General features: G+C 36.7%; 2 protein-coding genes across 5 annotated transcripts; both read left to right on the top strand.

The window, feature by feature from the left end:
- The first annotated feature begins 113 nt into the window (after positions 1 to 113).
- LOC103715056 (imidazole glycerol phosphate synthase hisHF, chloroplastic) lies at positions 114 to 18,221 on the top strand. Of its 4 annotated transcripts, none has more exons than XM_039132226.1 (22): positions 114 to 324; positions 438 to 520; positions 3,028 to 3,122; positions 4,116 to 4,219; positions 5,922 to 6,091; positions 6,186 to 6,300; positions 7,117 to 7,172; positions 7,262 to 7,300; positions 7,432 to 7,530; positions 9,370 to 9,432; positions 9,516 to 9,578; positions 9,735 to 9,817; positions 12,447 to 12,555; positions 12,634 to 12,687; positions 14,239 to 14,326; positions 14,401 to 14,438; positions 14,993 to 15,098; positions 15,445 to 15,611; positions 16,736 to 16,834; positions 16,936 to 17,017; positions 17,224 to 17,699; positions 17,786 to 18,221. In XM_039132226.1, exons 1-19 carry the CDS (start codon positions 168 to 170, stop codon positions 16,787 to 16,789), a joined length of 1,743 nt encoding a protein of 580 aa, XP_038988154.1. In that variant the 5' UTR covers positions 114 to 167; the 3' UTR covers positions 16,790 to 16,834; positions 16,936 to 17,017; positions 17,224 to 17,699; positions 17,786 to 18,221. The 4 variants fall into 4 exon arrangements, with proteins under 4 accessions (XP_038988154.1, XP_038988153.1, XP_038988155.1 ...); XM_039132227.1 differs by having other exon boundaries at positions 115 to 324; positions 16,757 to 16,834; XM_017844717.3 differs by lacking the exons at positions 16,736 to 16,834; positions 16,936 to 17,017 and having other exon boundaries at positions 115 to 324.
- Positions 18,222 to 18,886: 665 nt separating this feature from the next.
- On the top strand, positions 18,887 to 26,191 carry LOC103715057 (26S proteasome non-ATPase regulatory subunit 7 homolog A-like). Its single transcript, XM_008802564.4, has 10 exons — positions 18,887 to 19,168; positions 20,905 to 20,997; positions 21,089 to 21,170; positions 21,887 to 21,983; positions 22,088 to 22,163; positions 22,389 to 22,447; positions 22,557 to 22,679; positions 25,011 to 25,068; positions 25,365 to 25,450; positions 25,757 to 26,191. Exons 1-10 carry the CDS (start codon positions 18,982 to 18,984, stop codon positions 25,826 to 25,828), a joined length of 933 nt encoding a protein of 310 aa, XP_008800786.1. The 5' UTR covers positions 18,887 to 18,981; the 3' UTR covers positions 25,829 to 26,191.
- Positions 26,192 to 27,994: the final 1,803 nt, after the last annotated feature.

The following is a 27,994-nucleotide window of genomic DNA, read 5'->3' as shown; positions in this document are numbered from 1 at the left end:
TAGAACAATATCGAGTGTCACTTCGGTAATAATCCGGAACATGAAAAAGGGATTTCTTTCTCATAATTAGAACTAAATCAACTCGCCCTCCGGGTATTATATATTATTAAACCCGGGTCCAACTCGGGGGAACTCCAGGCACCAGTCTCCTCTCTTCTCTCGTTCGGATGGAGGCGCCGCCACTCTCCTCCTCCGGGGTTGCTTCTCACCTTCGATCTCCCCTTCTTCCTCGTCTTTCTAACACCGGCGGAACGTGGAATCCGAGAAAGCCCTGTTCCAAATCCAAGAAGCACCTCTCCATCCGCGCTTCCTCCCAAGATTCGAGTAAGGACTCCCGCTCATCCGCGCGCCCAAGATTTCCGCTCCTCCATCTCCTTGTTCGGCGGCCGTTTTCGTAATCTTCTCTGACCTTTCTTTTACTTTGCTACTGTCTACAGCGGTCACCCTGTTGGATTACGGTGCTGGAAATGTCCGGAGCGTGCGTAACGCCATCCGGTATCTGGGGTTCGATATCAAAGATGTAAGCTTTCTTTACGCTCTTCAGCAACCCGTTCTTTTTTCCCCTCGAAAAGTAAAATCTTGATATTTTTCCCTTTCTGGTTTTCTTGTTTTTTCTTTCAACTCGATGCCCAATCCGTAATCTTGGAACCGAGATTACAACGGATACGATCTTCATGTTCCTTTTGGATGCCCTAACGTCCTATACCACGATCGTGAGCTCCAGAAAAGGCATGAGTCGTTTTTCTCAATGAAAGAACTGCCGTAGTCTTGGGATAGCACTGTTCTAAAACTTCTCATTTTTTGAAGATTTTTCAGCAAGATTCTTGCACTACTAGATTTTTGATACAGGGTTTCAATACCTTCGCAATGCTTTTGCAAATGAGAATCGCTAGACATCAAATAGGGCTTTTGTACAGAAAAGAATCTTACTTTGCTCCACGAGGTAGAAAAGGTTGCATTTGATTCTGTTAAGCTCATTGAAAGAACTTACACAGCCAGGTATAGGTGCCTATTTTATCTTGTGGAACCTGTCTATTTGTAGCTGCCACTGGTTCCCGGGTATTCAATACCAAACTACAGTGTACAATAGAAACTTGCGGATATAGGATTTGTATCTACTAGTTTGTTTACTTCCATTCTATCTGATTTTCTTGCCACATCATGGTCACAAACTGATGGTCTGCGCAGCTAGAAGGGCCTATCATAGGTTTAATGGCTAAGGTGGAGTGGCTGTTTGAATGTGATTTGTCCTGTGATTTTTTATAGATCAAATGGATCAAATTAATTAATGTGACGTTTTGATATGACCTCCAGTGAAACAGTCTTTGTGGAATTAGATAGTTATTCGAGATCAACTTTGTTACCGACTCATCCCATTGAGGTCCATGTAAAGCTTAATGGATTTAAAGATTCAGACATCAGGCAATTAATGTAAGAAAGTTAAATATAATTCTTAAAATCTAGAAGTACTGATCAATATTTCGTGGTTGTGGCTGGAAGGATTAATGGTTGTGGCTGTATTAGTTGAAGAAATATCTTCTGCGTGGGGTACAGTTTCAACATAACCCAGTTAACTGGTCTCTGTTCATTGCATTATATTGTTCTGGCGACAACAAAAGCTTCTGAGGAATGCCTTTGGGCATTAGTATCTATCTTGGGATGTCAAGTCTCAGCTTTCTGATCTGTTTTTTTTCTGCTTAAGCTAAAATGTTTGTGGAAGGCCTTACTACGCCTAAGTCAGAAAATTATAGTATCTTATTGCCTTACTCAAGTAAGAGGAGACCATAACCATAACCTTAATCATCCCCTTTATTTAGTGCCAGTAGCTCAAGAAAGAAGAGAGATGTCTCCTACTTGTTATGGCGCTGTCAGTTGCTTGCATAGGCTATGCTAGTGGTTTCCCTATACTTTCTGCATGAAATGACCCAGTTGCGTCTGAAAAGGAAACTTGCAATTACCTGAAGCATTCCCTAGTTAGCTCGGACCTTGTTGAGGTATAGAAGAGAAGGAAAAAAGGAGAAAATGTCTATTTGAGGACAAGGGGAAAAAGAAGGTCCAGATTATGTGGAATCCATATTTCTGGTTGGTGATGAAATTTGACACTTCTTGGTGCTCTCTGCCAATTTCATCAAAGTGGAGTGGATATGTTGGTTAGTAATCTCCTAGAAGTTCTATCTATCCAAGCTTCCTTAGGTATTTTGCAATGAATGCAATACAATTTACCATCAGTTTTTTTATGCATATTCCTCTCAATCATTGCCCTTTATTGATCTTTATATGAGAGAATTTGCATTGTGAAGGGCGCTTCTGATGTCCAAGAAGTTGTCTTGTATGCTGCCATTGATAAAAATTCAGTCCTAGAGCTACATTAGAAGATGTTGTTAAGGTTACCTAATGGTTTATCATTTATAAAAATGATGAGGAGGCATTACATCATCTGTTTGCCAGCATTTCTTGGGCTTATGTAATTTAGAGAGTGTGGGCTATGCTTTTGACATATTTTGGAACCTTTTCAATTGGTTGGTAGACTTTTACTTGTGCTACCATCCTGGTATCCATTTTGAGTTGTTGAGGTGGTATGACTGGTTGCGTGCAGTTTTATTATTGTTATTATTATTATTTTGGCACATATGCTGATAGGGAAATGATTTTACCGGAGAAAATGGAATACGATATTCCTATGTGTTGCTATTGGCTCCTAGTTGCCCGATGATTCAATAATTTGTTTGGTTGTGGAGAGTCAGCATGTCTGGATACATTTGTACATGTTGTATCTATATGGGGTATTGCTGATATCTTTTTTCTTTTCGTTGTGCTGCCCTCTTTTAGCTTTCTCCTTTTTCCTCTTTTAAGTTTCAAGTTAATAATCTTTGTAGATGAACATTAGTAACACTTCACTTTTATGCTTTGAAAATGCCATAATCTCTTGGCAATGTCTCAATGGTTATCCATTTCAGATTATGTCATTAGATGTGTTAGGAATGAAATGATGCATCAATAAGTATTGTAAATTGGTACATTTTCTAGGTGCAAAAACCAGAAGACATTCTTAGTGCAAACCGCCTTGTTTTTCCTGGGGTTGGTGCGTTTGCTGCAGCAATGGAAGTGTTAAATCAAAATGGGTAAGTGCTATGTAAAATGCTTTCTGTTGAATTCTACAATCTTTACCGAAGATCTATCCCGCACCTTCATATTGTAGTTTTTCTTTTTGATAAATATGAGTTATATATTGGAAAAGTTATTATTATATTTATGTGAAACAAACTCTAATAATAATTTGATGGCTTATTGGTTTCATATTTTTGCTCTCTTATTTCTTGCAACTATCATGGTATGAATTCTCTCAGTTAGCCAATGAAAGAACAATTGTCTTGCTTTAGCAAATAAACTGTTACTGTAATTAAATTTAATTACTTATTGTCGTAATCAGTCTTATTTCATTCATTATTAAAGAAAGAATGTGAAAAGATGCATGAGGTATATATAATGAAAACTCTGAAATATATTTTACAAGAAAACCTTTTTCCTTCAGTAAATAATAAAGAAGGATATAAAGCTCAATTAGTTAATTTTTTTTTTTCTATTTAATGGCTCAATATTAGTAACTCTTTGGAGATATTCTCACAATTGTGAGAGAATTATCTGATTTATCAGCATTCAATTTTTTAAATAATTTTACAGAAGCTCACCAATACTAAGAACTTTAATGATTATTTTCTTGGTTTATTTGTTTAAGTCGCATTGAGTCCATCATTTTATGAATGTTGAGTAATGTGAATGTATTGGCTCCTCCACATGGTCATTCATATGCATGAGTGATCAAATTTGTTCAAGTAGAAATGTATTTAGTTAGCACATCTGACTGATCTGAGATTTAGCTTAGCATTTTACAATCTGTCCCTATATTGTTCTTGCTGTAGAGGAAGTGCACATTATATTTAATGTGCAACACCAAATGTGGTTGGGATGCTCGTGTCGATAATTTTACTTAATAGTCCATATGTGATGCTACAATATGCCATGGCATTAAAGACTCATCTTATGTTGTTAACTGATATCAGATATCTTATTATGTTCATACATAGATTAACAACATTTCTTTATTGCTGTTGTAGGATGGCTGACGCACTCTGTATGTACATAGAGAAGGACCGCCCCTTTTTAGGTATTTGTCTTGGGCTTCAATTGCTTTTTGAGTCCAGCGAGGAGAATGGTCCAGGTTATTCTCAAAATCTTTTTTGTTTTATATATTGCTTCTTTTGTTAGCAGTCCTGTTAAAAAATGCTTGTATACGTAAACAGTATTGTAGAGTATGGATAAAATACAATTAAATTGCAACTACAAATACCTCATAGGGAAATCATGATTACACTATAAGTTTTTATTGGCTCATAAAACTTTAATAATAGGATTTAATAGAAATATGTGAATTTACCATCCTTTTTTTTCATGGATTCATAAAGGAGTCAATATTAATTGTTCCTTCCTGATTTCATTATGAAGTATCTCAACGAATTACTACTTCTACAACTTTTGCTATAGAATCTCTAATTCATCATCTTGATTTTGGAATTATGAAACTTGGTTTGAAGGAGTCTCCTAAGTTTTTTTTATAAGAGACATAAATCATAATATCATAATATCAACATCAAGAGATGTCAAAATCAAGCACAGATGTATCTAATTTTTCATTTTGGCTGTAGCTTCTGTTTATTTTTAGCCTTTAGTGGGTTTGTCTTAGTCTGTAGCTGAGATTAAAAGATCTTATGCCTTAATAGACCGCTAAATAAGTCAAGGTATTGCAGCAATACTGCTCACGGCACTATTCATGCTACATTACCATGAACACTAACATGGTGCTTTTGGATGTAATTTGGGGATTCATGGTTGCATGTGGGTTTTTCCATTGTTATGAATCGGAATCTTGAGTCTATGTAATGCAATCTAGGAATTGTTATGCAGATTTTAACAGAGTGACAGCAAGCTGCAAGGCTTTTTCCCTTCCCCTCTTTCTGTCTTCCCCTTATTTCTTCTAATCTTCTTCTAATTCTTTCTCTTGATCTGCTATCGTCCCTTTTGCACGTAGATTCAGATTTTTATGGAATTCGTTATCTACATATAGCCTTTGATCTTCTATGTGGCTGTGTCAAAATGTCAGAGTGGGTTGTACATTTGGGGGTAGTCATTTGTTAATATTGCAATGTTCAGAGTGACCTTTGGGAAGTTGTAAGTCTTCTATAGAGATTTGAAGGCGTTTCTTGGTCATGAAATGGCTTGCAGAAGGTCTTGGCTGCATATTTCTTAAATGTTTCTTACTTCTAGCTAAGTTTTATAAGTCTTGCAGCAACCATGCATTCCTGTAACTTAATTAAGCTTGCATAAATTGATGATCATCTAGAATAAGACACTTTTTATATTGCTAGGTTGTATGCTTTATATCTAGAGGAGTCTATAGCCATATTCTCTTTTTTTTTTTGGTCTACTACAAATTTAGGATGCAAATTCATAACCATGTAATGGTACTTCGACAAATTCTGGTACATGCCTCCTTTGCACATTTTACGGAATGTAAAACTGCAAACACATTTTTAACCAAAAAGGTGGTTATGGTTTAGGAGACTTCATCTCTTTTTTTGGCAAATTTGACAAAAAATTGCCGTTTTAGAGACATAGCCTTATTGGAATCATAGCTTCTCATATGTTTTTAATGGAACCATCATGCTGCTTTTTAGCTAATTTGTAAGATAATGCTATTGGCAAAGTTTTCTTGTGGCATGAACACCAATCTCCCGACATTCCTATTTCCTATATTTGCTTATAACTTTAGGCTCTGCTAGGTATATAATTAGGATTCTAGAATGTATTCTCAATTCCTTTTTCACTCCAAACCTATGTTGATGGTTATGGGACATGCCTCACAGTTAAAGGTCTTGGCTTGATACCTGGTGTGGTTGGACGTTTTGACTCTTCAAGTGGTCTCAGAGTACCTCATATTGGCTGGAACACTGTGCAAATTACCAAAGACTCTGGAATTTTGGATGACATTGAAGGCCAACATGTCTATTTTGTTCACTCATATCGTGTTCTGCCTGTATGCTTCTTCCTTCCATGAATTTAATGGCTTACTTTAGTTCCTTGTTTTGTTATTTTTGGACCAAAATCTTTTTTTTCGTATGTTTGCTTAGTCAGATGCCAATAAAGATTGGATCTCATCAACATGCAACTATGGTGAAAGCTTTATTTCTTCTATAACAAGGGGGAATATTCATGCAGTCCAGTTTCACCCGGAAAAGAGTGGAGGTAACTGTTTGTTGCAACTTGTAATCTTTTGTTGCAACTGAGTTAACCAGCTATCTTTCTTTATTTTTGATTGGAGGAAACTGGGAGATGTGATTGGCTGTATTATACATATGGTTGTATAGGCACTCTAATTCATTTTTCTTGGTTTGCAAGCATGCCTCAGATTTCAACATGCTACAGTGCACTAATATTTTTTTTGGGTTTTTAGGATTATTGTGTGGTTATGTCTATTTATAAGAATCTCATTCTTTAAACTTTCATATATACTGTGGTCACACCATTTACCTTCTAAAACAGGTAGCTAGAGAGGTGGATTGGCATTTTGGTTGAGACAGAGAAATAACTAATTATTGTCGACCTCTTGAGCATGTAATTGTTAAGGGTGATGTTTAATTGTGTTTATTATTTATATGTTAAACCAGGTTTTGAATTGCTGGGCCACTCTTTATCAGCACGATACAACTTTTATTTGTTTCTGTTGACCTTCAATCACTCTGTTTAGCGTATTTATAGTACAAATGTACACTACTAAATGCAGTTGATTAAAAAAAACAAATAGAGCCTATATTTCTCTGCAGTGAAACTCGTGACACATTAGACATGTTTTCTGTGCAACTCTATATTTCATAGGTGACCCATTAGAATATGTTTTCTTCTTCTTTGTTTGTTCTTTGCCAAATTTCTTTAACCTTTTTTTCCTTGGTCAGGAACAACAATCCTCCCTTTATTAATGTCATATCACTTTATAGCTAGTCATTGTAATAATTTTTACCCCTTAGAAGAATTCTAATTGCAGTCTTCTGTTGAATTTTCCAGATGTTGGGCTTTCCATATTGAGAAAGTTTCTCAATACATCATCTTCAAAGACAAAAGTAGGTTATTGATGTTGCTATGTGATATCAACTTTATGATTTTTAATCTCATTTAGATAGTAACAATTGCACGCTTTTATGACGTACAGAAATTGGCTTGTGGAAAAGCATCAAAACTTGCAAAGAGAGTAAGATTTTCAATATTGAAGAGAACTTATTCGATTCAGCAACTGCCGCTTTGTCTGTTTCCCGCATCAGAATGTCTGTTTTCTTCCAGGTTAATGTTTCCTTCTTTACTTAATGACACATAGTTTTCTAGGTTATTTCATGCCTTGATGTGAGGACGAACGATAAAGGGGATCTTGTAGTAACCAAAGGAGACCAATATGATGTAAGAGAGCATAGAGATGGAGATGAGGTATGCGAGAAGTTACTTGATTTTATATTACCTGTTTTACACTTAATAGTCTAATCACAAAAGCATCAGTAAGTGGTACATGATTACTTTCTTACTGAGCTTCTACTGTAGATTTCTATTTCTTCTATGTCCTATCTTCTCTCTCAAATTCCCCCAAGAAAAATTTTAGCAATTTCTTTCATGGAAAGATTTTTTTCCTCCAATTTTGACGTAGCAATCTTAAGTGGCATAGTTTTGTGGATACTTTCATCTTATTTATCTGTACTTGGTTTTTGGTGATTGATCATCCTTGTTTTGTCACCTTCAATATTATTGTTTATTAGTATGTCATCTGCTGGTTCTCTTACCTGGAGATATATTCTTTATTTCTTATTTTTTATGCATCTTTCTTTCATCATTTCATATTGCCTATTCCTATATACTAAAAAAATGTCCTGACAGAACGAAGTACATTTGAGCACTTCTCCATGTGCCTCATGTGAGATACACATGACTTCAAGTTCTTTGGCTTTTAAGGAAAACTAATAGATAGACACAAGAAAAAATGTCAGGAACCATCCACTGTCAGAAAAAATATTCTGGAGATACCTATTCTCTTATATCTTTTTTGAAACATAATAAGGTAATAAATATAAAATATCCCAGAACAATCATGTCAAAGATTGTAAAATGGAATTTCCATTTAATATTGAATGGTGCTTGATGTTGAGCCATCCACTTGTTTCCTAGTTGGGTCTTGCAACTTGCCTCATTTATTCAAGGGTACATGCCCCAGCATGATGAATGCTTCTGAGATTTGTTTATTGCTTCAAAAACAGTGGAGATTGCTATCTTTCTCATACAATCAGTCAATAGTTTGCCATTTTGAAATGCACAAGAAAATTGGACTGGTCTGTATCTGTATTGACGCCATGGTGTAACTTATATTGCTGCTTGTTATTCATCATTTTATTGAGTCATGAGATCTGAAGCAACGATAATGCCCTTATGATAGTTGGCCTTTGTAGAAAACTAAATGTGTATAAGGTTACTTTTTCAGACATTGACATTTTTGTGGTTAAAATGGGACTGAGCTAGAAATTTAGCCATACAGGAAAAGTAGAAGAAGGAAATGCTGATGAAAAACTGATGGTATTATACTATGTTTGTTTAATCTGGCCATGCAAAGTTAAATTTGAAGTAGTGATAGTGTGATACTGCTCTTGTTACATAAATAAGATAATTGGCATTGAAGCAAGGTAAATATGCACATGATAACCTTTTCAGAGCATTGAATTTTCGTGGTTGAAGTGGAAATTCTAGCTAGAAATGGAACAGTAAAGGAAGTGCAGGAGTAGAAGAGAGTGAAGGAGAACAAATGAGATAGTTTGGTTATGCACACTAAAAGCTGGAGGCTGTCCTTGTCCAGAGTTCGGCTTGGGTCAGATATATGTTCTTTGTGCGGAGCAGGGTTAGATGTGTGTTTTTTGTGTGAAGCCGGACATGGAGGATGAAGATGATGAATTTTGATCGAAATGGAAGGTAAATCATGAATTTGGAGCCAATGCCAGTGGTTGGAATAAGAGAACTGGTCCATGATTGAATTTGGGTAAGGCTAACCTCATCTGACATGGAAATGGAAGACAAATCATGAATTTGGAAGCAAATGCCTGTGGTTGGAATAAGACTATTGGATCGTGATTGAATTTGTTAAGACAAAACAAATATGATCTGTATTATTATCATCACATGCATTAGTAAGAACATTATTCTTCCTTTTCTTTCCTTTCCTTAATGCAGTTTTGGAATCTATATCTGCATTGCTGTATTTCAAACCTGCCCGCTGTTTTTTGCCAACAGGTGAGAAACCTTGGCAAGCCAGTGGAGCTTGCAGGTCAGTATTATAAGGATGGCGCTGATGAGGTATGTCATATTTCTACTATGCTTTATATGTTTATATTGGAGTCGAGATTATATGAACTTAGAGCAATTAAATGTCATTTCAGGTTAGTTTTTTAAATATAACAGGCTTCCGTGACTTTCCTTTGGGAGATTTGCCAATGTTACAGGTTTGACATGGAAGTTGTCCGTTATTAATGCAATTTTTTCTAATCAAGTTACATTCTGAGAAATCTTTTGTTTTGGATAATATCGTGAAGTTCAACTCATTCTAAATTACTTATTTAGTTTCATCTTAGTGACCTTGTACATAGTGTCTTATATAGGTGCTACGCTGCACATCGGAAAATGTTTTTGTACCACTAACAGTTGGTGGTGGTATAAGAGACTTCACAGATGGAAGTGGAAGGTTAGTGCTTATGGTTCTTTGAAGAATTCTATATTTGATACTTGTAGATATGTGTTTGACATGATCATTTATCTATTCACTTTATGGTCCAAAGTCCTTGACTGTTGGGATAGAATAGTTTGTTATTGATTATGAGTTGATTGGATGATGCATTACATGCTTTTTGATCAGTAGATACGTACTCACTATCTACTAGAGGACCTTTATGCTAACTACAATCTATTTAAGATCTATGGGAACTGATCTCATGTTCCAGGGCAGTGCTTGATTTGGTAATAAGCCAATTTTAGGGGATTATATGCTGGAGAAAGTTGATGCAGGTTTGCAATCTATATAAGAATGCATTTAGTTTGCAATCTACATTTTTATATAGATACTCTTCATTTGAGTTTGTACATGAATTGTTTGCTATATATCAAGGGTTGCCATCTCGGTATCGGACTCCGTACCGATACCATTCTATTACAGTGTTGTTATGCGGTATGATACGAGACAACAAGGTGTATAGATTGTTAGTACGATAAGAGACTACGTATGGTTCGGTACCGGTATGGTACGGTACCGACTAGTATGGCAAACTTTGCTATATATTATGTAAAAGTTTATATGCATAGGATTAAAGATAGATTAGATAAAATAGAGAAATGCAATTGGGATATGATGTGATCTGAGGATACCTCTCAAGTTGAATGGAAAAGTTTATAGGACACCTACACAACTAGCTATGCTTTATGGTACAAAATGTGGGGTAGTTAAAAAACAACATGTGCACATGGTAAGTGCCACTGAAATGAGAATATTGAGATAGATGTATGGTAATACAAGAAAAGATATCACTGAAAATGAAGCTATTTGTAAAAAAGTGGAGGTAGCATTGATTGAGGACAAGTTGATAGATGGTTTGACATATACAATATAAGCTGAAGGATGCACCGGTACGAAGGTGTGACCTGATACATATAAAAGAAAAGAGGGGTAGAGCTAGACCAAAAGTCACGTAGGATGAAGTATTAAGGAAGGGCTTGATATTTCAATATCTCTCAAAAAATATGGCCCTAAACTGAGCAGGGTGAAGGAAAAGGATTCATATAGCTGACTCCAACTAGCTTGGGATTAAGGCTTAGTTAAGTTGAGTTAATTACACTTGAAAAGTTTTGAATTTGTTTGTGACTCACATCCTTTAGCTCTATTTGCCGTGAAATCAGTATCATATCTTCATTTTCATGTTATTGATCTCCTCTTATGAGCTTATAGGTCGTGTATTGTGATTGGGGTAATTCTAACATGGTTGGTATCATATTTGCTCAAATTTGTTTTACTGAAGATGGAGGCAAATATTGCACCTTTCTTTTAACGAAAATTGTTTTGAGCTTCAGCCTGAATATTCCTTCTTTTGGAGTTATCAAGCATTTTGTGTAATCATTGCTAAAGTTAAGCATTGAGGTTGCTAATGTCCTAGCACTCTTGTTCATGCTCCCTCATTCTCATTGAACAGATTGAACCTTTGAAAGAATTACAGCTGCTTTTATACAATGCCGTGCTCTCTCTCTCTCTCTCTCTCTCTCTCTCTCTCTCTCTCTTTATTAAGTAGAAGAATGCCATGGGCTGATTAAATGCCACTGTGGTGCTGTCTATACAATGCTGCGGTTTATATTAGATTCTACAACGTGGGTGATTGGGAGCATGATGGCCATAAAATTGAAGTCATATCATCTTTGAAAATATTATAATTTGTTTCCTTTTGCAATATCTTTGGAGCTGGATTTTGTCAGTATTAAACCTAGAGAAATGATGTCATTAATCTTCATTTGTTAATGACAGATTTCTCATCAATTTCCTTTCAAATCTTATGATCTGTATTCGAGTATGCTGATATTTTAGCTTTATGAAAAACTTCTAATCCTTCAATAATTAGTCAAGTGCAACCAAGGATTAAGTGTCTTAGCACGAAACATGACAGCCAGTGGGGCATGTGCTATGCCATGTCTAGACACATGCATGATGTGTCAAAACACTTGTGTCATGCACTGGTAGCAACTAGTGTTATGCTTTGTACTAGCCTAGCATGACATGGGTCTGCCGGAGCCAAGGTTTGAAATCCTGGATCATACTGCATGGTACAGGATGTACCGACCATACTGCTAGGATATCAAGACTCAATACACCCCCAATATTGAGTAGTGTACTGATTTATGTACCACAGACTGTTGAGCAGCAGTATGGAGTGCAGAACCAGAAATCACTCGAAACCTTGTGTGAAAAAAGAGTCTCCATGAACAATACTTCACATAAATAAGCCATGCATATTGTTTCCTAAATTCAAGCATGAAAACATTTTCATTTGATTGGATCTGCTAAAGTTTTAGATCCTTGGTACCATCTCAACTCCTAAAATTGCATTGCATAATTCTATCTAAATAGACAACATATCAGAGTACACTTTTGTTGAAAGATCTATCACTGGGGTAAGGAACTTTTATCATGCACAGTAACTTGCTGAAAATGATTGTAGTCTAGAGCATCTTCTATGACTATATGAAAGTTGTGTTATCACTTTAACAAACGATTATGTTTGTTATTTATATGTATTTTCTATGTCTGATTTCTTTTTATCCTTACTCTTCCTCAGGCACTATTCGAGCTTGGAAGTGGCATCAGAATACTTCAGGTCTGGTGCAGATAAGATTTCAATTGGAAGTGATGCAGTTTTAACTGCAGAAGAATATTTAAGAACTGGAGTATGTATTGATTTCCCTTCATTGCATCATGTGAAGTTATGAATTCCTTGTCTAATTTTTTCCTAATATTATCTTTAGGTGAAGACTGGAAAGAGCAGCTTAGAACAAATTTCACGTGTCTATGGAAATCAGGTTGGTACATGTCTTGCTTCGTAAGTGAGGTTATTTTACTATTTTGTAACCTTTAACTGCTGTTTATTTATACTTGGTAAAGGGACCACAGATCTTGCTCTAATCTTTCCAGTTAATTTTTTTGAAGAAATTTAGCCTGCCATGTGACATAGGATAAAATTTATTTTTCAAACCTTTTTCTAGCTTTCACAAATATTTTATCAAAAATTTATATTAGGTTTTCCCTGAACTCACTTTTCTGGATGATCCTCGCACATATTTGATCCTGTCTTCTTTCTGGGATTTATTTCTGACTATCTTTGCGCATTACTTTTTTTCACTCCAGTGGGTTCTTCATTACTTTATTTTTGATCAAGGTAAATCTTCAGCTCTTTTTTTATAACCTAACATGCACGTTGAAATCCTCCTATGCCCATCTTTTGTGTATGTCTCTTCATTGACAAGCATGTTGATCCACAAGTGTTGCTGGTAGCTTATTTGTTACCATCAAAAAGAATTACAAAGGAAGCTGAGGTCGTAGTTATTATGTCATGTAGATAAAGACTGCTTCTTGACATTAATGGTGATTACTATCCACAGTATTAGATACAATCCCCACCAATATCTAAGTCTTGATTTGTAACATTATTTGCCCTTTTTATGGTTTTTCAATGCAAAGTGGATGCTTTTGACATCGAAACTTATGAATATTGCATGAAATGCATAGCGTTTAGATTAAATTAGGCATGTAGAACCTACCAAAAAATAAAATAATATCAATGTATAATGGTTCTGATAAAGCCACTCTACTAAGTACCTTGGAAGGTATATTTATTCCTTTTTTCTGCCTTAAATGCATATGTTTATTGTCTAACATCTGATAGAAATGTCAGTGTTCTCTCTTCTTTCTCTAAGGCTAGAAATTTAGAGGTGTGAAGAAATTATTTTAGTCTTTTGTGAAGAAATTAATTTATAGCTATCTGCTTTAAAAAAATCAAGAGTTTCAAATAATGGAGACATCAATGATAATAAATACATGCATAGATAGGAAAATTTATGATCATCAATATCTATTCTATTCCTAACTTATGGTCTTGCTGGCTTAATGGCTTTAATCCACTGTTTATGTGCCATACGGTTTCCATTTTCTTGCTTAATTGCGGATTTCGAGATATACATACTTCTTTCTCTATAAAAGTTCTTATATGTCACTACCCTTAGTTCAACTAGTGGCTGTCACTCTTGAATGTTTGAATTGCTCAACCATCATAGCATCTTTAGTTATTTTTCTACGAGGTCAGGTTGTATATTTTTCTGTTGAGATTTATATAGTTGGTAGCTTATTCTGCAGATTCATAATCAAATGCAATTTGTCTGCTTGTGCTTCTTTTTTAAATATTTCTTCTGTTTATGGGAAATGGCTGATGGAGATTGCTTCATTTTCTAGTGAGGAATTCTGATTTGGTTTCATATGTTAGCTTTGACTTTCGAGATGTGCTTGTATAACTTAAACATTAACAAGTTTGACCTAAAATCTAATATTTTCTAAGCTGCTATCTTTCTGCTTGTCAGGCAGTAGTCGTAAGTATTGATCCTCGCAGAATGTATGTCAGGAGCCCTGATGATGTTGAATTTAAGACTGTAAAAGTGACAACTCCAGGTACTATTCTGTTCATCCTCATCTTATTTCTATTTGATGTTCTCCTGTTGCCTTACTCTTTTGTCTGATATCAGGTCCATTTGGAGAAGAATATGCATGGTACCAGTGCACAGTAAGCCCTTTCCCCATGTTAATCCTCATTGTTTTATTTGGACATGTAACTAGACGCCTCATTTCGTCATTTAGGCTTTCAATCTGATTTGTAGCTGTTGTCTTATTTTTGTTATCAGATATGGCTCTAGTTTCTTGCAGATGATTGAACATGTAGAAATGTAAATGATATTAGTTGTTCCATGCATGTCTCCCTTTGTGATCTAGATGTCAGGCGACATTACCACCTACAAATGCATCTCAACTAGTATGGTTGTGTTCATCTCTTCTTTTCTCTTCTCTTCTTTTCTCCTCTTCTTTTCTTTTCTTTTCTTTTCTTTTTTCCTTTTTTTCCTTCCTCCCTCTCAGTTTGTGATAGAATCTAGAAGGCTGGAAACTATGGCCTGTCTTGAGCGGCAAGCCCAACCCACATTAGTTCCGTGAGCCAGCATACTTATATTTGATCCTGAGGCACCTCAATTGGATTTGGTTTGGTTGTGGTTGTAAAACAACATCTCGACATACAGAACATAGATGCATCAAGGTGACCTTTGTTGTGTTTGTTTCACTGAGCAGGTCAGTGGTGGACGTGAAGGTCGACCCATTGGAGCTTATGAGCTTGCAAAAGCTGTTGAAGAACTTGGAGCTGGGGAAATACTACTAAATTGCATTGATTGTGATGGTATGTTGATTTCAGTATACTTCACAACTCCTGTGTCTGGTGAGCTTAAATAATTTGAGCTTGCAGGAGTTCTTCCTTCTGGTAATGCTTTGGCATATAGCAGTTCTTCTCTTTGCTTCAGTAATTAGGTCTCTACTAATATATTGTGGTGAATTTTGCCAGTCAATTATGGAAATGCGAACACTCAATCATAGTTGGATTTTCTTTTAAACTTTTCAATGATTCTTGATTTAAGTTGGCATTTCAAGTCAGTCTAGTATGTTGAGTTGTTGCATTTGAATATCACTGATTAACAATATGAATCTCTGGTTTGAATAATGCTTTAAAATATTTTGTTGCTTTACAGGTCAGGGTCAAGGGTTTGATATAGACCTGATCAAGCTGATATCAGAGGCTGTCACAATTCCTGTCATTGCAAGCAGTGGTGCTGGTGCCGTTGAACATTTCTCTGAGGTTTTTAAGAAAACAAGTGCTTCAGCTGCTCTTGCTGCTGGTATTTTCCATCGCAAGGAGGTATCTCCATGAAATCCATTTCATATCCAATTATAAATATTCGAATAACGATATTGCTATACTAGCTGCAAAAATTCAGCAATATTTTAGGTGGTAGAGTACCAATCTGGGTTACATTTCATTTTATTGGTTATGTCTTATATATTTTGGGTCTGCTTCTGCAGGCTTTGTTTCTTTTCATTTTTATTCTTCTTGTATATCACTTTTCTCATCCTATGTCATCAAACTAGAGCATTGTTCAAGCAAACATATTCCATCACTCATGTCATGTTATTTTAAGGGAAAAACATAGGATCTTGGGTCCCTTTTGTTTAGTTTGGTTGCAGATAATTATGACACAATCAAATCCTGTCTACCTGCTTCTGATGATTAAATGCATTTAAAAGTAAATGGAAATCCATGAGAAATAGTATGATAGAAATACAATTTACTGTAGAAAGCAATGAGACAATTGTTACTTCAATATGCATATCTTGCTTAAAAGCATGGCAATATATGTAAATTCTTTATATTTAGGTGCCTCGAAAGGAGTAACTTATCAGTTCAGAAATCACTCGATCAGATTCCAGAACATCTCGCTCTACATTTCTTCTGTCAATATTAGGATTTAGAAGTCCTTGTTCTTCATTTAATTTGTCGATTTGATCGACATTATATTTCTGTTGTTTTGATCTGTGAAAGGTGATTCATATGTGGTAGTATTGACATGCTTCGTTTACGAACATCTGCCTTTTGCTCTGCCATTTTGTAGAAACCTTGGTGGAACTGGTTAGCGGACGGACAAGTGTGTTGGAAGATTTTTGTCCTTTTACATGCACTATGACAATATTGTCATTTGTCATATCAATTTTTCTTACTTAGAGATCGTGTATCAATTAATGCCTAGTGGCATGGCTGAATGCTGCCACTCTGACTATTTGCTGCTGTTCCCTGCTATGGCAGACTTATTAGATCTGTATGGAGCGTAAGTTTGTCTTTTTTGGCTTTATATATTCTCCACTAAATCTTAAAAAGATAAGGACAAAACTTATCATGATAATATAAATAGGTAGATGAGAAAATTTTAGAAAAAAATACTAAGAAAGCAGCAGCCTAGCTTAACAGACTTCAGATTTGTTTGTCAGACCCTTTCCAAATTGAAACAGGAAGCGGTACAAATTAATTTGGAACTTGTATGATCGGAAGGTACGTCAAGATGATTTGGAAGAGTTGTTGCCACGTTGGTAAGCATGCAGATCCTAACGGACTCTAGTCTAGAAAAATCTTTTTGAGCCATATGAAGTGGATGTACGATTAACAGAAATGTTTTTTTTTTTTGTGCAAGGCTCACATCAAGTGCTGGCAGGACACGTGGCCTGTCAGGTGGCTAGCCACAAAATTATGTGCAAAGTCCATATCCCATTAAGGTGTGGGTATCCATTAGAGCCATGTTGGTCAAGCACTGGTCTCCATAGCTATTAGCAGCAGCGATGTGGAATTTTCATTGCCTGTTATTTAAATTTCCTTTATTTTAGACATTTGATAAGGCTTAATTCAGATTTGTGAACACACCATATTGATTACATTATACAGATGCAAGAAAATTGTGGAAATGATTTGTGTGGTGTTGCAGGTCCCCATTTTATCAGTGAAAGAGCATTTGTTGCAAGAAGGTATTGAGGTCAGAATACCATGGACATGAGGAAGGCGTCTATCTCCAAAGCAATACTTCAAAATGGATTGTGTTGTCTGCAAATGGCGTGCTGCAGCAAATACATTTTATTTTTGACCGAGGATTTCATGTTTATTTTTTGCAGCTACGTTTTACTGAGCAGGATGAAACTCCATGTTTACATGGCCTTTTATTTATGGCAGCCCCTGTGCTCTTTGGTCATGTTAAAGAATTTGTAGTGATGTAATAACAATTGAAGGGGAAGATGCGCACGGACCAAAAATATTATCATGCCCATCAATTTGGGCTGAATATTTTGTGTTATGATCTCTCTGTTTCATATCAGCAAGGAGTAAAAGAAAAGCAGAGGAAAAGGGCGGCTCATTTCTCATCCTGACAGCAGCTAAGCCGGGCTGGTATTTGAAGCTGAGAATGAGGTCTCTCTTTTGTCTATCAGTTATAGATTTTGAATTATATATCTATTTGGAGTCCTGATTGAGTTCCATTACCGATGAGGTTTCAGGGCTTTTGGTATGTCATGTGGGCGCTACTGAAATTCCCTTCTCTACTAGGCGCGTTAAGTATTTGTGTAGTCCATTATTGTACGTCGGCCCATGTTCTTCGGCGCACTCTACCGTGTGCTGCTTCTCTGGCGGGGTGGAGGAAGGCCCTGGGTCAAAGCCAACAAATGCCAAAGCACCTTGTTGTTTATTACAACGTCGTTGTTAGAAAAGCTTTTATTTCATTTTTTTTTTTCCTTCTCATAACCTATGATGATTTAGAATGTGGAAGATTGGTTGGGTTTCTAGTTTTGATGTGAATTTGGGAATTGATTCACTGGGTTGTTTAATGCAAGCACTGTGCAGGCGTGCGCATGCATTTTGTGGAGGTAAATCTGTCTCTCAGAGATTAGCATTGTAACAATCGTTGCTTCTGAATCTAGATTTATATTATCTAAACATAGTCTAGGTTGACAGACTTGGCATGATGGCTTGCAAACAGCTTATGAATGTTATTTCGATCTATTTTGTTTAAAATTTGGCAAAATTCAACTTTGATCCGCTGGCATATATAGGCTCCCGTTTTCAAGCTAGCCCTTGAATATCAAATGAAATATAAAATGGAGCTAGCTCTTAATCGAGGCCTATCAGATTCGCCCCAAATGGACGGGTAGGGTTGCCAGGCTTGACACTGTCCAGCCTTTGCACGTTGGCGAGAACTGGATCCGTATCTAAAGCATCATACGTAGGTTAGATACTCCCTTCCTGACGTATTATTTCTCCTCAAGCTCCGACCTTTTTTTTTTTTTTAAATTTTTGGTTGTACCGACAAAAAAAGGGTAGGATGCTCGGCATCCAAACAGGGCGGTGCGATAAGGAGCGAACGTGGGCATGGCCCGGAAGTGCAGCAGATTTCAGTTCCGGCCGGAGACTGCTACAGCCCAATTGGGCTTAACATTTAAGTCCAGGACAGGCCCAATCCTATCTTCGCAGCTCCGACCGCGCCGGCCCATTGGCAGCTCTCAAACAGCGCGGAGAGGGGGTAGTCGGTAGGTATGCATTTCATACAGATCGGTGGAGGGAGGTTGGAGCGGAAGAAAAATATCCGGATCCGGAGTGGAGAGGGGGGGGGGGGGGGGGGGGGGGGTGGAGAGACAGAGCTACTAGAACTAGGGTTTGGGTTTTGGTTTGGTAAAGGAGGAGAGTTACAAAGTAGAAGATGGACGTGGTGAAGGCGCAGCAGATATCGGGGCGGGCGATCGAGAAGGTGATCGTGCACCCGCTGGTCCTGCTGAGCATCGTCGACAACTACAACCGGGTGGCCCGCGATACCCGCAAGCGCGTCATCGGCGTCCTCCTTGGCTCCTCCTTCCGCGGCACCGTCGACGTCACCAACAGCTACGCTGGTATTCTTCTCATATATTTCAAAAGAAATATATGTATACATACATACATACATACATACATACATATATATATATATATATATATATATAGAGAGAGAGAGAGAGAGAGAGAGAGAGAGAGAGAGAGAGAGAGAGAGAGAGCGAGCTAATTCAAGCCTCTTTTCCCAATTCCATCCAAGAAGACTAGGTTTAGTAGGGTCCGGATATGATCGATTCCTGGAAGATTTGCAGAATTTCAGTTAAGTTTAGGCTAATATGGGAAAAGAAGAATTAATGATTTCAGCTTCTGATCTAACAATTGGTTGTACCATAAAAAAGGAAAAATATGGCAATTGGTTCCGACGTTTTAGAAACCTTGGGTACATTTGGCTATTGATGCTTTTCGAAGAGTATAGACTTCACAAGAATCAACTCTTCATCATGGTCAATCATTGGACATTTTGTTGGTAGTCTTTAATAGTCCTGGATCCTTAGCCTTCACTGGCTCGGAATTGACCAATTCTTGCACTGCACGGGACGAGAGCTTGATCGTGGGGGTCATTTGTGTGAAAGGATGATGAAATTTTTCCAGGGAGTTGGTGGATTTCGCGTATAAGCTGTTTGTCGTTTTGTGGCTTAAGATTTTGGATATTCTAGCTCCCCTTTGAGGGAGTGTAGCAGTATACTGTGGGAGGGGAGGATGGACGGCAGAGACTACCTACCTATTGATCATAGGATGGGTGATATGGAAAGAGAAAAGAAAACACACTTGGATTTCACTGAGAGGACGTCATATACTTTGCCTCTGTTTTGCTTGTTCACATACTTTCAATTGAATATCATTCAGTCAGGCATTTGGAGGGAAGAGGAACGTCTTCCTTAACTAATGGTTTCAGTAGAATGCGTTGCTTGTACCAAGAGTCAAGCTGGAATTTTTTGCATGCAAGTGAGGGGAAGGCTTTACATTTCTTTTACCATAGCATACATAGGCATACACACATGCATCACAATCTTGGCTATGCATATCTTGTGAAAAGCATTATTATTATTATTTTTGCTTTTTATTTGGAATATAATTGTTAGATCATGTTATTACATTTGACATTTAACTCATCAGGTTGGTAATCAACAAACATATTCAACATTGCAAATACAAGTCTTTAGGTCAAAATGATAAAAACATTTAATCTGGTTAAGTGACTGTAAGATCATTTAAAGGTGCTTGAATGACCATGCAGACTAAACTGCTTCAAGGTAGTACTACATAAAGATATTAACTACAGCATAGCCATTTATGCATTTAAGCAGCTGCTAGTACAGCATGAGCTGACCTTCAATTTCGATGGAGGGTTTGCATGCTATATGCATTACTTTCTTGATGCTCCTCACACTTTACCATATTTTCTTAAATATTATCTTGTCTATATTTTTCACTTTCTTGTCGAATCAGATGTTTTACTGTACCCTTCTTTTCTTCCAATGTGTATATTTAGCTCAAGAAGACTTCTATTTAATTGCTAAATATCAAATTTTGTTTTCAAGCAAATGTTTCTGTTAAAGTTATTATAGGATGGGTAAAAGTTTGAATTCTTAATTCTTCACTCTATTGCGAATTTGCATTTATTATCAGGAAATTGGTTTCATACACACTTATTATCAATCCTTTTTTTTTTTAATTAAAGAAAAGAAATCAGTGCCTATCATGTTAAAGGCCAAAAGCCGAGTATGTTGCTTATCCCTCAATGCTGATTTTGCAGTGCCTTTTGAAGAAGATGAGAAAGATCCAAGCATCTGGTTTCTTGACCATAATTACCATGAATCAATGTTTGCCATGTTCAAAAGGATAAATGGTGTCCCCCAATATTCCACATTCTGTGGTTGATCCTTATCAGATTTCTCTCTTTTACTTTATGCTCAAGTCTGGACTTATCTTTCTTTCAGCAAAGGAACACGTTGTTGGTTGGTATAGCACAGGCCCAAAACTACGGGAAAACGATTTGGATGTTCATGCATTGTTCAATGAGTAAGATTATAGGACCTTTTTTATCTTTCAAGTTTTTGGTTTTTTTTTTTTTTTTAAATTGCATAACTTTTTAACCATAGGACTTTCTAGTTCCTTGTCAGATATCCTGATGGGTTCATTTTTTGTCCTTCTGCATGGAAATGGAATAATGTTCCTCTATTCATAATAAAAGACATATAGTTACTAATTTCTGATCGGAACCAATAGTTTGTTTGGAGGATGACAAGAGTCACAAGACCAAGTTTCTAGTTTGTTGGCTGAGCTTAGCCTTCAAAATATTATGTAAAATCTGAGCAAATTCAGTTTTCCCCTTTTAGATTTTAATGTTGTAATGTTTGTTTCCTTCCCTGTTAAGATTGGTACCTTACAATTGACATCTGGTTGATTGTTTTTTCGTACACTGGACTGAATTATGGTTTGTTGTATTTTTAATATGATCAGCGTGTTCAAAAAATCTTCATAAAGATCAATACCAAAGGATTGTCTAGCATCCTAAAGAACCTTCAACAGTTTCAGCTGTGCTTTCTTTGCCTTTCCTCTCCATTACATGGCAGAATGTTTATTATGATACCGAGCTTTGCACAATATTCTCTACCTTCTTGGCATTCTTTTGTTTGAGCCAACCCCATATGGATGGCTTGAAGGTTGTCTTTAGATCCTTTTGTATAACCGACCTATATGGTTGTGAGTTTCAACTTATGCTTCTGATTTTCCAGTTATGTTCTCAATCCTGTATTGGTGATCATCGATGTCCAGCCGAAAGAGCTGGGAATACCTACCAAAGCATACTATGCTGTTGAAGAGGTGAAAGAGGTAAGCAAACTCAGTGTAGTGGAACTTTTCAGGATGAAGATTTCACTTTATGCTGCATATCAGTAGTTAGGTGCCTCAGTGCTAATGTTTGAAATTATTTACAGAACGCCACTCAGAAAAGTCAGAAGGTGTTTGTGCATGTGCCTTCAGAAATAGCTGCTCATGAAGTTGAGGAAATTGGTATGCCTATGCTATGTTGTTGAGCAGGAAACTGTTGCAACCACTTTTCAATTGTTTTCTCTGTCTAGCTCCAGAAGGAAATCTGAATGTCCGCCTTTCTATTTGTGAATGACATCAGATCTTTTGTGCTAAATTTTACCTTCTCTGTCTACCCCTGACATCACCTTGGATGTTTATGATGATTGACATGTGCTTTTTGTTTTATAATTGAATGTATTGTTATAGGAGTTGAACACTTACTGAGGGATGTGAAGGATACAACCATCAGCACCCTTGCAACAGAAGTAATTTTCTTTCTAACAATATCTTTGTTCTACGATTTCCAGTTTAAAATATTTGATATTTATCTTATACAGTTAGCTTAACCTTATAATGCTGTTATGTTTGATACAGGTTACTAGCAAACTTGCAGCCTTGAAGGGGCTGGATGCAAGACTCCGAGAGATACAAGGTTATCTAGATCTTGTAATTGATGGAAGGCTTCCGCTAAATCATGAAATTTTGTACCATTTGCAGGTAGGGTTTTCCTTGGCTTCTCTCTATCATCCTCCTTGTTGGGATCATTCATCACAGCATATAGATTTGTGGATAATACTATAATTGTTGTCCTCCCCATATCATGGTCCTCTCAGTGAGGTCACATGCAAAACAAGTTCACTTGTTTGTTCAGTCAAAATGGCTTAAATTATTCCATTTGAACTCTTACTTGGCTATTGGTAAAGGTCATGCTGCACAGTCACGAGGCACTATATCTCACTTCATTTGGATATATTAAACAATTTTTAGCTAGTGTTTGTGGGTTTTATTGCATCATAAAGAAACATTTTGGTGGTGATTGCTGAAACAGATATACATGCAGAGATCTGATTGAATGTAGTATTTGTGAGATAACTGGACCAAACATCTGAGTACATGCATCATATAGTTCAATTTGCTTTTAAATGTATCCTTGCTCTTGTATTAGAGGCATATTGTAAGAAACAGCATATGTTGAATACAAAGCTTCGTGCCAACTTACGATTATTTCTTTTAATACCAGACATTGACATTATTTTTTGCATAATTTTCTCTAGATTTAGGAATATGCTTCAGGGTCCGTTATGGGTGCAGGGAAAGTTTATCAGGCCCTTAAATGTTGATTTGACAATTTCATAATCAATCATGCTCCTGTATATGGTGACAATTCCGGGAGTTGCACCAATTCCTTATGCCACATGGCAAGAGAACTGTTCGTGTGTGCATTACGGGAGCCTCATAGTGTTCCTCATAGAGTTAACACATGCTCGAGACATCCTGGTTAATTAGCTAGCATTGGCTGCTAAACTTTTGTTTTGGTCAACTTTGGGAGTGCAATTTCTATAAGAATATGTTTTGAATCTCAATTAGGAGTTGAGAAGCGAGGTCTAGAAACCATTTCGGTTTTGACCAACCTGTGGAGTTTTGGTTTTGGCAATTCCAAACGTTTTGCTCTAGGTTTTGGAGTTTTGGTCCAAAAGTCAATAAAAGAAAATTAAGCCTAGAAGTTATAACAAGACATTTTAGAGTTTTTTTAATGTTTTATAGGTTCTTTATTTTGTACAGTTTGACAGTTCTAGGCTGAACTTAACGTTGCATGTAAGCGAAAATCAAATATAGCAGTACTTAGTATTGTGAATGTATATATAGTAACTTAAATTATTTGAAAATTTGTTATATTTAGGAATTGTGAAGCTTTTCAGTGCCTGGTGAATTCCTTTTCTTCATTTTAGTAAAGCTGATAAATATTTTAAATTTGGATATTTCTTTCTGACAATTTGGAGAAATTCATTGGGTTATATAATATTATATTGATTTTATATGAAAAAAGATGTCATTCCTGTGCAAGGTCTTGCATTCGGTTGCCCATATTGGTCTTTATGAAATATGTATTAAGGGCCTTTTTGGAGTCAGTTTGTCAAGGGTTATGTTTATTATTCATGCGCTCTTTTAAATTAAAAGGGAAAATTAATTGAAAATATCACTGCAATCTATGTTTATAAATAAATAAGTGATTCGATATGGATACCAAAGTAAAACCTGTAAAGAATTGTCCATGTTCCTCAGTTTTAATTGAAATCGGATGAAACCACTGAACCTGAGAAATTTCAACAAAAACTGATTGAAGCTGCCGAAACTGACCAAAACTTGAAACTGGTGTGGTCAGTCTTGGTTCATTCGATATGGTTCAGCATTTCAGAAATCGCCCATTATCCATTCGATATGGTGTTTGATATGTTATATTTTGTGGGTACCATCTACAAACTAGGCAACAATTTTTTGATATGGAATGGATAATCTCTTCAAATGCCTCGTCCATTATCCATATTTTAGTTATTGGTGAAGCTCCAGTATCACCCAAGCATGTTGCTCAATCACGTATCGTTCTACTAGTACCTTGATATGTTCATTAATATTTGTATAGGTCAATTTTCCATGAGAATGTTTACTGTAAAATTTGCTGAAGATATTTATTGTCATCTTTTGATTATTGTTTATCAGAAAGTTTACATTTGATGTGTAGACCTGGCGTCTTCCATGGTATTATTTACACAGATATGACTACACAACCATATTATAACAAAAGACTGCCTGTTTAAACATCGTGCATATTCTTTGTTTCTCCTTTCTATTTTTCTGTTCATTACTTTATGCAGCCAACCTGAGAATCCACCCTAAGTCTCATGTGTGCAAATGGCGATGCCTCCAAAGCTTATAATGCTTGGCCATAGATCAATTTTCTTCTCTCTTTTTCACGAAGATTTCTTGAAACTGTGTTCATGTCTTGTTTGCACTTTTTTTTGGTCTTACAGAAAACATTTCTTCTTGCAGGATGTATTCAATCTGCTTCCCAACCTTAATGTGAATGAATTAATCAAGGCTTTTGCAGGTAATAATAACCTTGTTAGGGACGAATAAAATAGTCGACTTTGTCTAGACAGTTATTACATCCATGGTTTGCTATAACAGACCATACCACCCAATACGGGGCCTACCATACCATACTGATATGGTACCGAGACTCGGTATATCCTCCATACCAAGTTTTGGTACCGAGGTATGCACCATACTGACGGTATATATTTGTTGGGTACTGGTATAAGGTGTAGTACCAGGGCCGGAAACCTTGATTATGTCCGTCTCATGGCAGCTTTTTGATTGATTCTGTTTTATCTTTTTTTGCAGTAAAAACAAATGATATGATGCTGGTTATATACCTTTCTTCCCTCATTCGGAGCGTCATTGCACTTCACAACTTGATAAACAACAAAGTAATTTGTTCTCCCCCTTTTTTATTTTATGAAGCATGTAATGCAGTTTTCGGCCTATAGTGACCTTTGACTTTGGTTAATACCGTAAATGCTGATTGATATTAAATTTGTGACCATTATTGATCTCTCTCTCTCTCTCTCTCTCTCTCTCTCTCTCTCTCTCTCCCCACATATGCACATCATCCTTTTCCTCAAATATAATTTGACAATTTGATGTATATCAATGTTATCCTGGATGGAGCCCAGCATTATTTAGTAACTACTTGTGCAATAAATGTCTAAAAATGGCACTATCTGTGATGGCAGATGCTGAACAAGGAACATGAGAAGGCCGAAGACTCAAAGGCCACCTTTGTATCGAGTGCAGCAGGATGCTAGAAATCATCTCTATTGGTGCCATGTTGTGGACACATAGTAATGGTCTTTATATCTAGCTCATAGCTTGATATTTTGGGTACTGTTGCACAGAGATGGTGCAACATTTAGCACGCTTCTTAGTTTCATTTGTTTTAGCACTATTAGACAAAAGTTATTTTTTTTGATAATAGACATCAAGATTTTCTCTTCTTAACGATGATCATATTTCTGAGGTTATGTTTTGATCCTCTAAAGCTATCTGTCACAGTGGGTTGTAGAGGCTGTATGCCTGGTATCGTAATACTTGTTGTGTTGTATTATGTTAAAGTTCTCTTTGAGAGTACCCATTGCTTGCCTAAAATGTCATTTTGAGCTATGGACGTCTATGGCATATTTTTCTAAAGATCGGTTCAAACTTCAATATGGGATGATTGGTAGGTGGCTGCATCGAGTGACTGCAGTTTGCAGCATCTGTGTGATATGTGATATCTATGGGAATGGCATATTTATTCAAACACAGGTTCAAACTTCCAGATCAGATGATTGGAAGGTGGCTGCATCAACTGCTATAGTTTGCATTGTGATATCTATGGGGGCCTATTTTGTCTACCTTCTGTTACTGTAGCTCCTTGCCAGAGGCCGACCGGTTTCACCCCTGAAATGCAATAGAGAAACCGGTAAGGAGCGGCCAGCAACAAGAGATCCTGTAGGCGACCCCAGTAACAACGACGTTTCTTTGCAGTGCTCTGGATGTCTGAAGATTCTGTGTTATTGTTCGGACTGGTGTGGTAAGTGCATTTTCGAGCTTCCACTGTCATGGAAGAAGGCAAGTTTGCAGCAGAGATTTGTATGCAGTTGCATAAGAATAGAGCCCACTGCTGGAGCCGTTTGGTATCACCTTTGTTTTCTATTCTTATTTTCAAAAATCTTTCCTCCAAAAAGAAAAATTAAACTAGGGTGTACACGAAACCTTTTTATGTTTCAAAATTATTTGTGAAGTCTTTAGAGTTTTGATGGCAAATATTTGATGCTTTCAGAAAAAGAGTTAATATAGAAAGCAAAAATTTTATGCAAATGCTATCGACGTACAATTTTTTTTTCCAATAAAATAAATGGCAATAAAGATTACCTGGTACGAGCTAATGGCTATCCTCGCCACCTCCGGCCTCGCCCTCAGATAAACAGCTACGAGAGAGAGAGAGACCAGACATCCGGCTAAAGCGACGTCTTCTTGATAGATTTCATTAAGTTGTACAGAAAGAAAAATACTTAAAGCAAATACCAAACAGGCCCTAAACTACTATGATGGCACCTGACCTGCAGATTAAGACTTAAGAGTAATGCGTCTCTCGAGCACAAATAATCCCAACATCTCATGGATGCGGGCCATCGCCTTGATCTCTCTCTCGCTCTCTCCTAGATCCAGCGTATGCATGACATTTTTGTCTTTTTGCTGTTAGAGGAGAAGTTGTGCCCTGCTGCCCCGCGAGCAAATAATAACTGGGCTTTGGGTGTGACCGTCGGCTCAAGTCCCCGGGTCGAGCGATTGTGCGGGTGTAGTGTCACGCCCCCGTCCCGAGATCGCGGGCTGGGAGTCGCGCCAACCGCCGCACACCCGTAGAAAACTCTCCCCACGAACATGCAAGGCATCTAAACCAAACACCTCAATTATGAAATTCCAAAATAATTTAACAGAATAAATTGAAATCTTATTCCATTGACTAACTCAAGTCATAATGTCTCACAAGTCTAAATATGCAGCGGAATAATCATTTACCAACATGGAGAAACCTAGTTCTTAAAATAATAAAAGTTCACCAATCATAATAACTGTCCATAATAACAAATCAATTTAAATAACCCTAATCTAAGATAACTTGTGCCACAATCTTTCTAGTCGCTCTCCCAATTTGAATCCCCAATAGACTAGTTCTCGAAATCTGTAAAACAACAAGAGATGGTATAATGAGCTAGACAGCCCAGTAAGTAATGAACACTCTAGCTAGATAAATCAAGCAATAATATGTGGAAAATAAATAAATATGCAGTTCCAAAGTATAAGTCAAATATTTCTTGAATTCATAAGATTCTTTTCGCGGTTTCAAGATTCTTTCACATATTCAATTTATCATGTCGATCCTGGACTATGACCACATGTTCCCTGTGGCAGGGTCATCAACACCGACT

This window comes from Phoenix dactylifera, chromosome 12 (genome assembly GCF_009389715.1).
Source record: "Phoenix dactylifera cultivar Barhee BC4 chromosome 12, palm_55x_up_171113_PBpolish2nd_filt_p, whole genome shotgun sequence".
In the NCBI taxonomy this organism is placed as follows: domain Eukaryota; kingdom Viridiplantae; phylum Streptophyta; class Magnoliopsida; order Arecales; family Arecaceae; genus Phoenix; species Phoenix dactylifera.
This window is presented reverse-complemented; position numbering and strand designations above follow the sequence as displayed.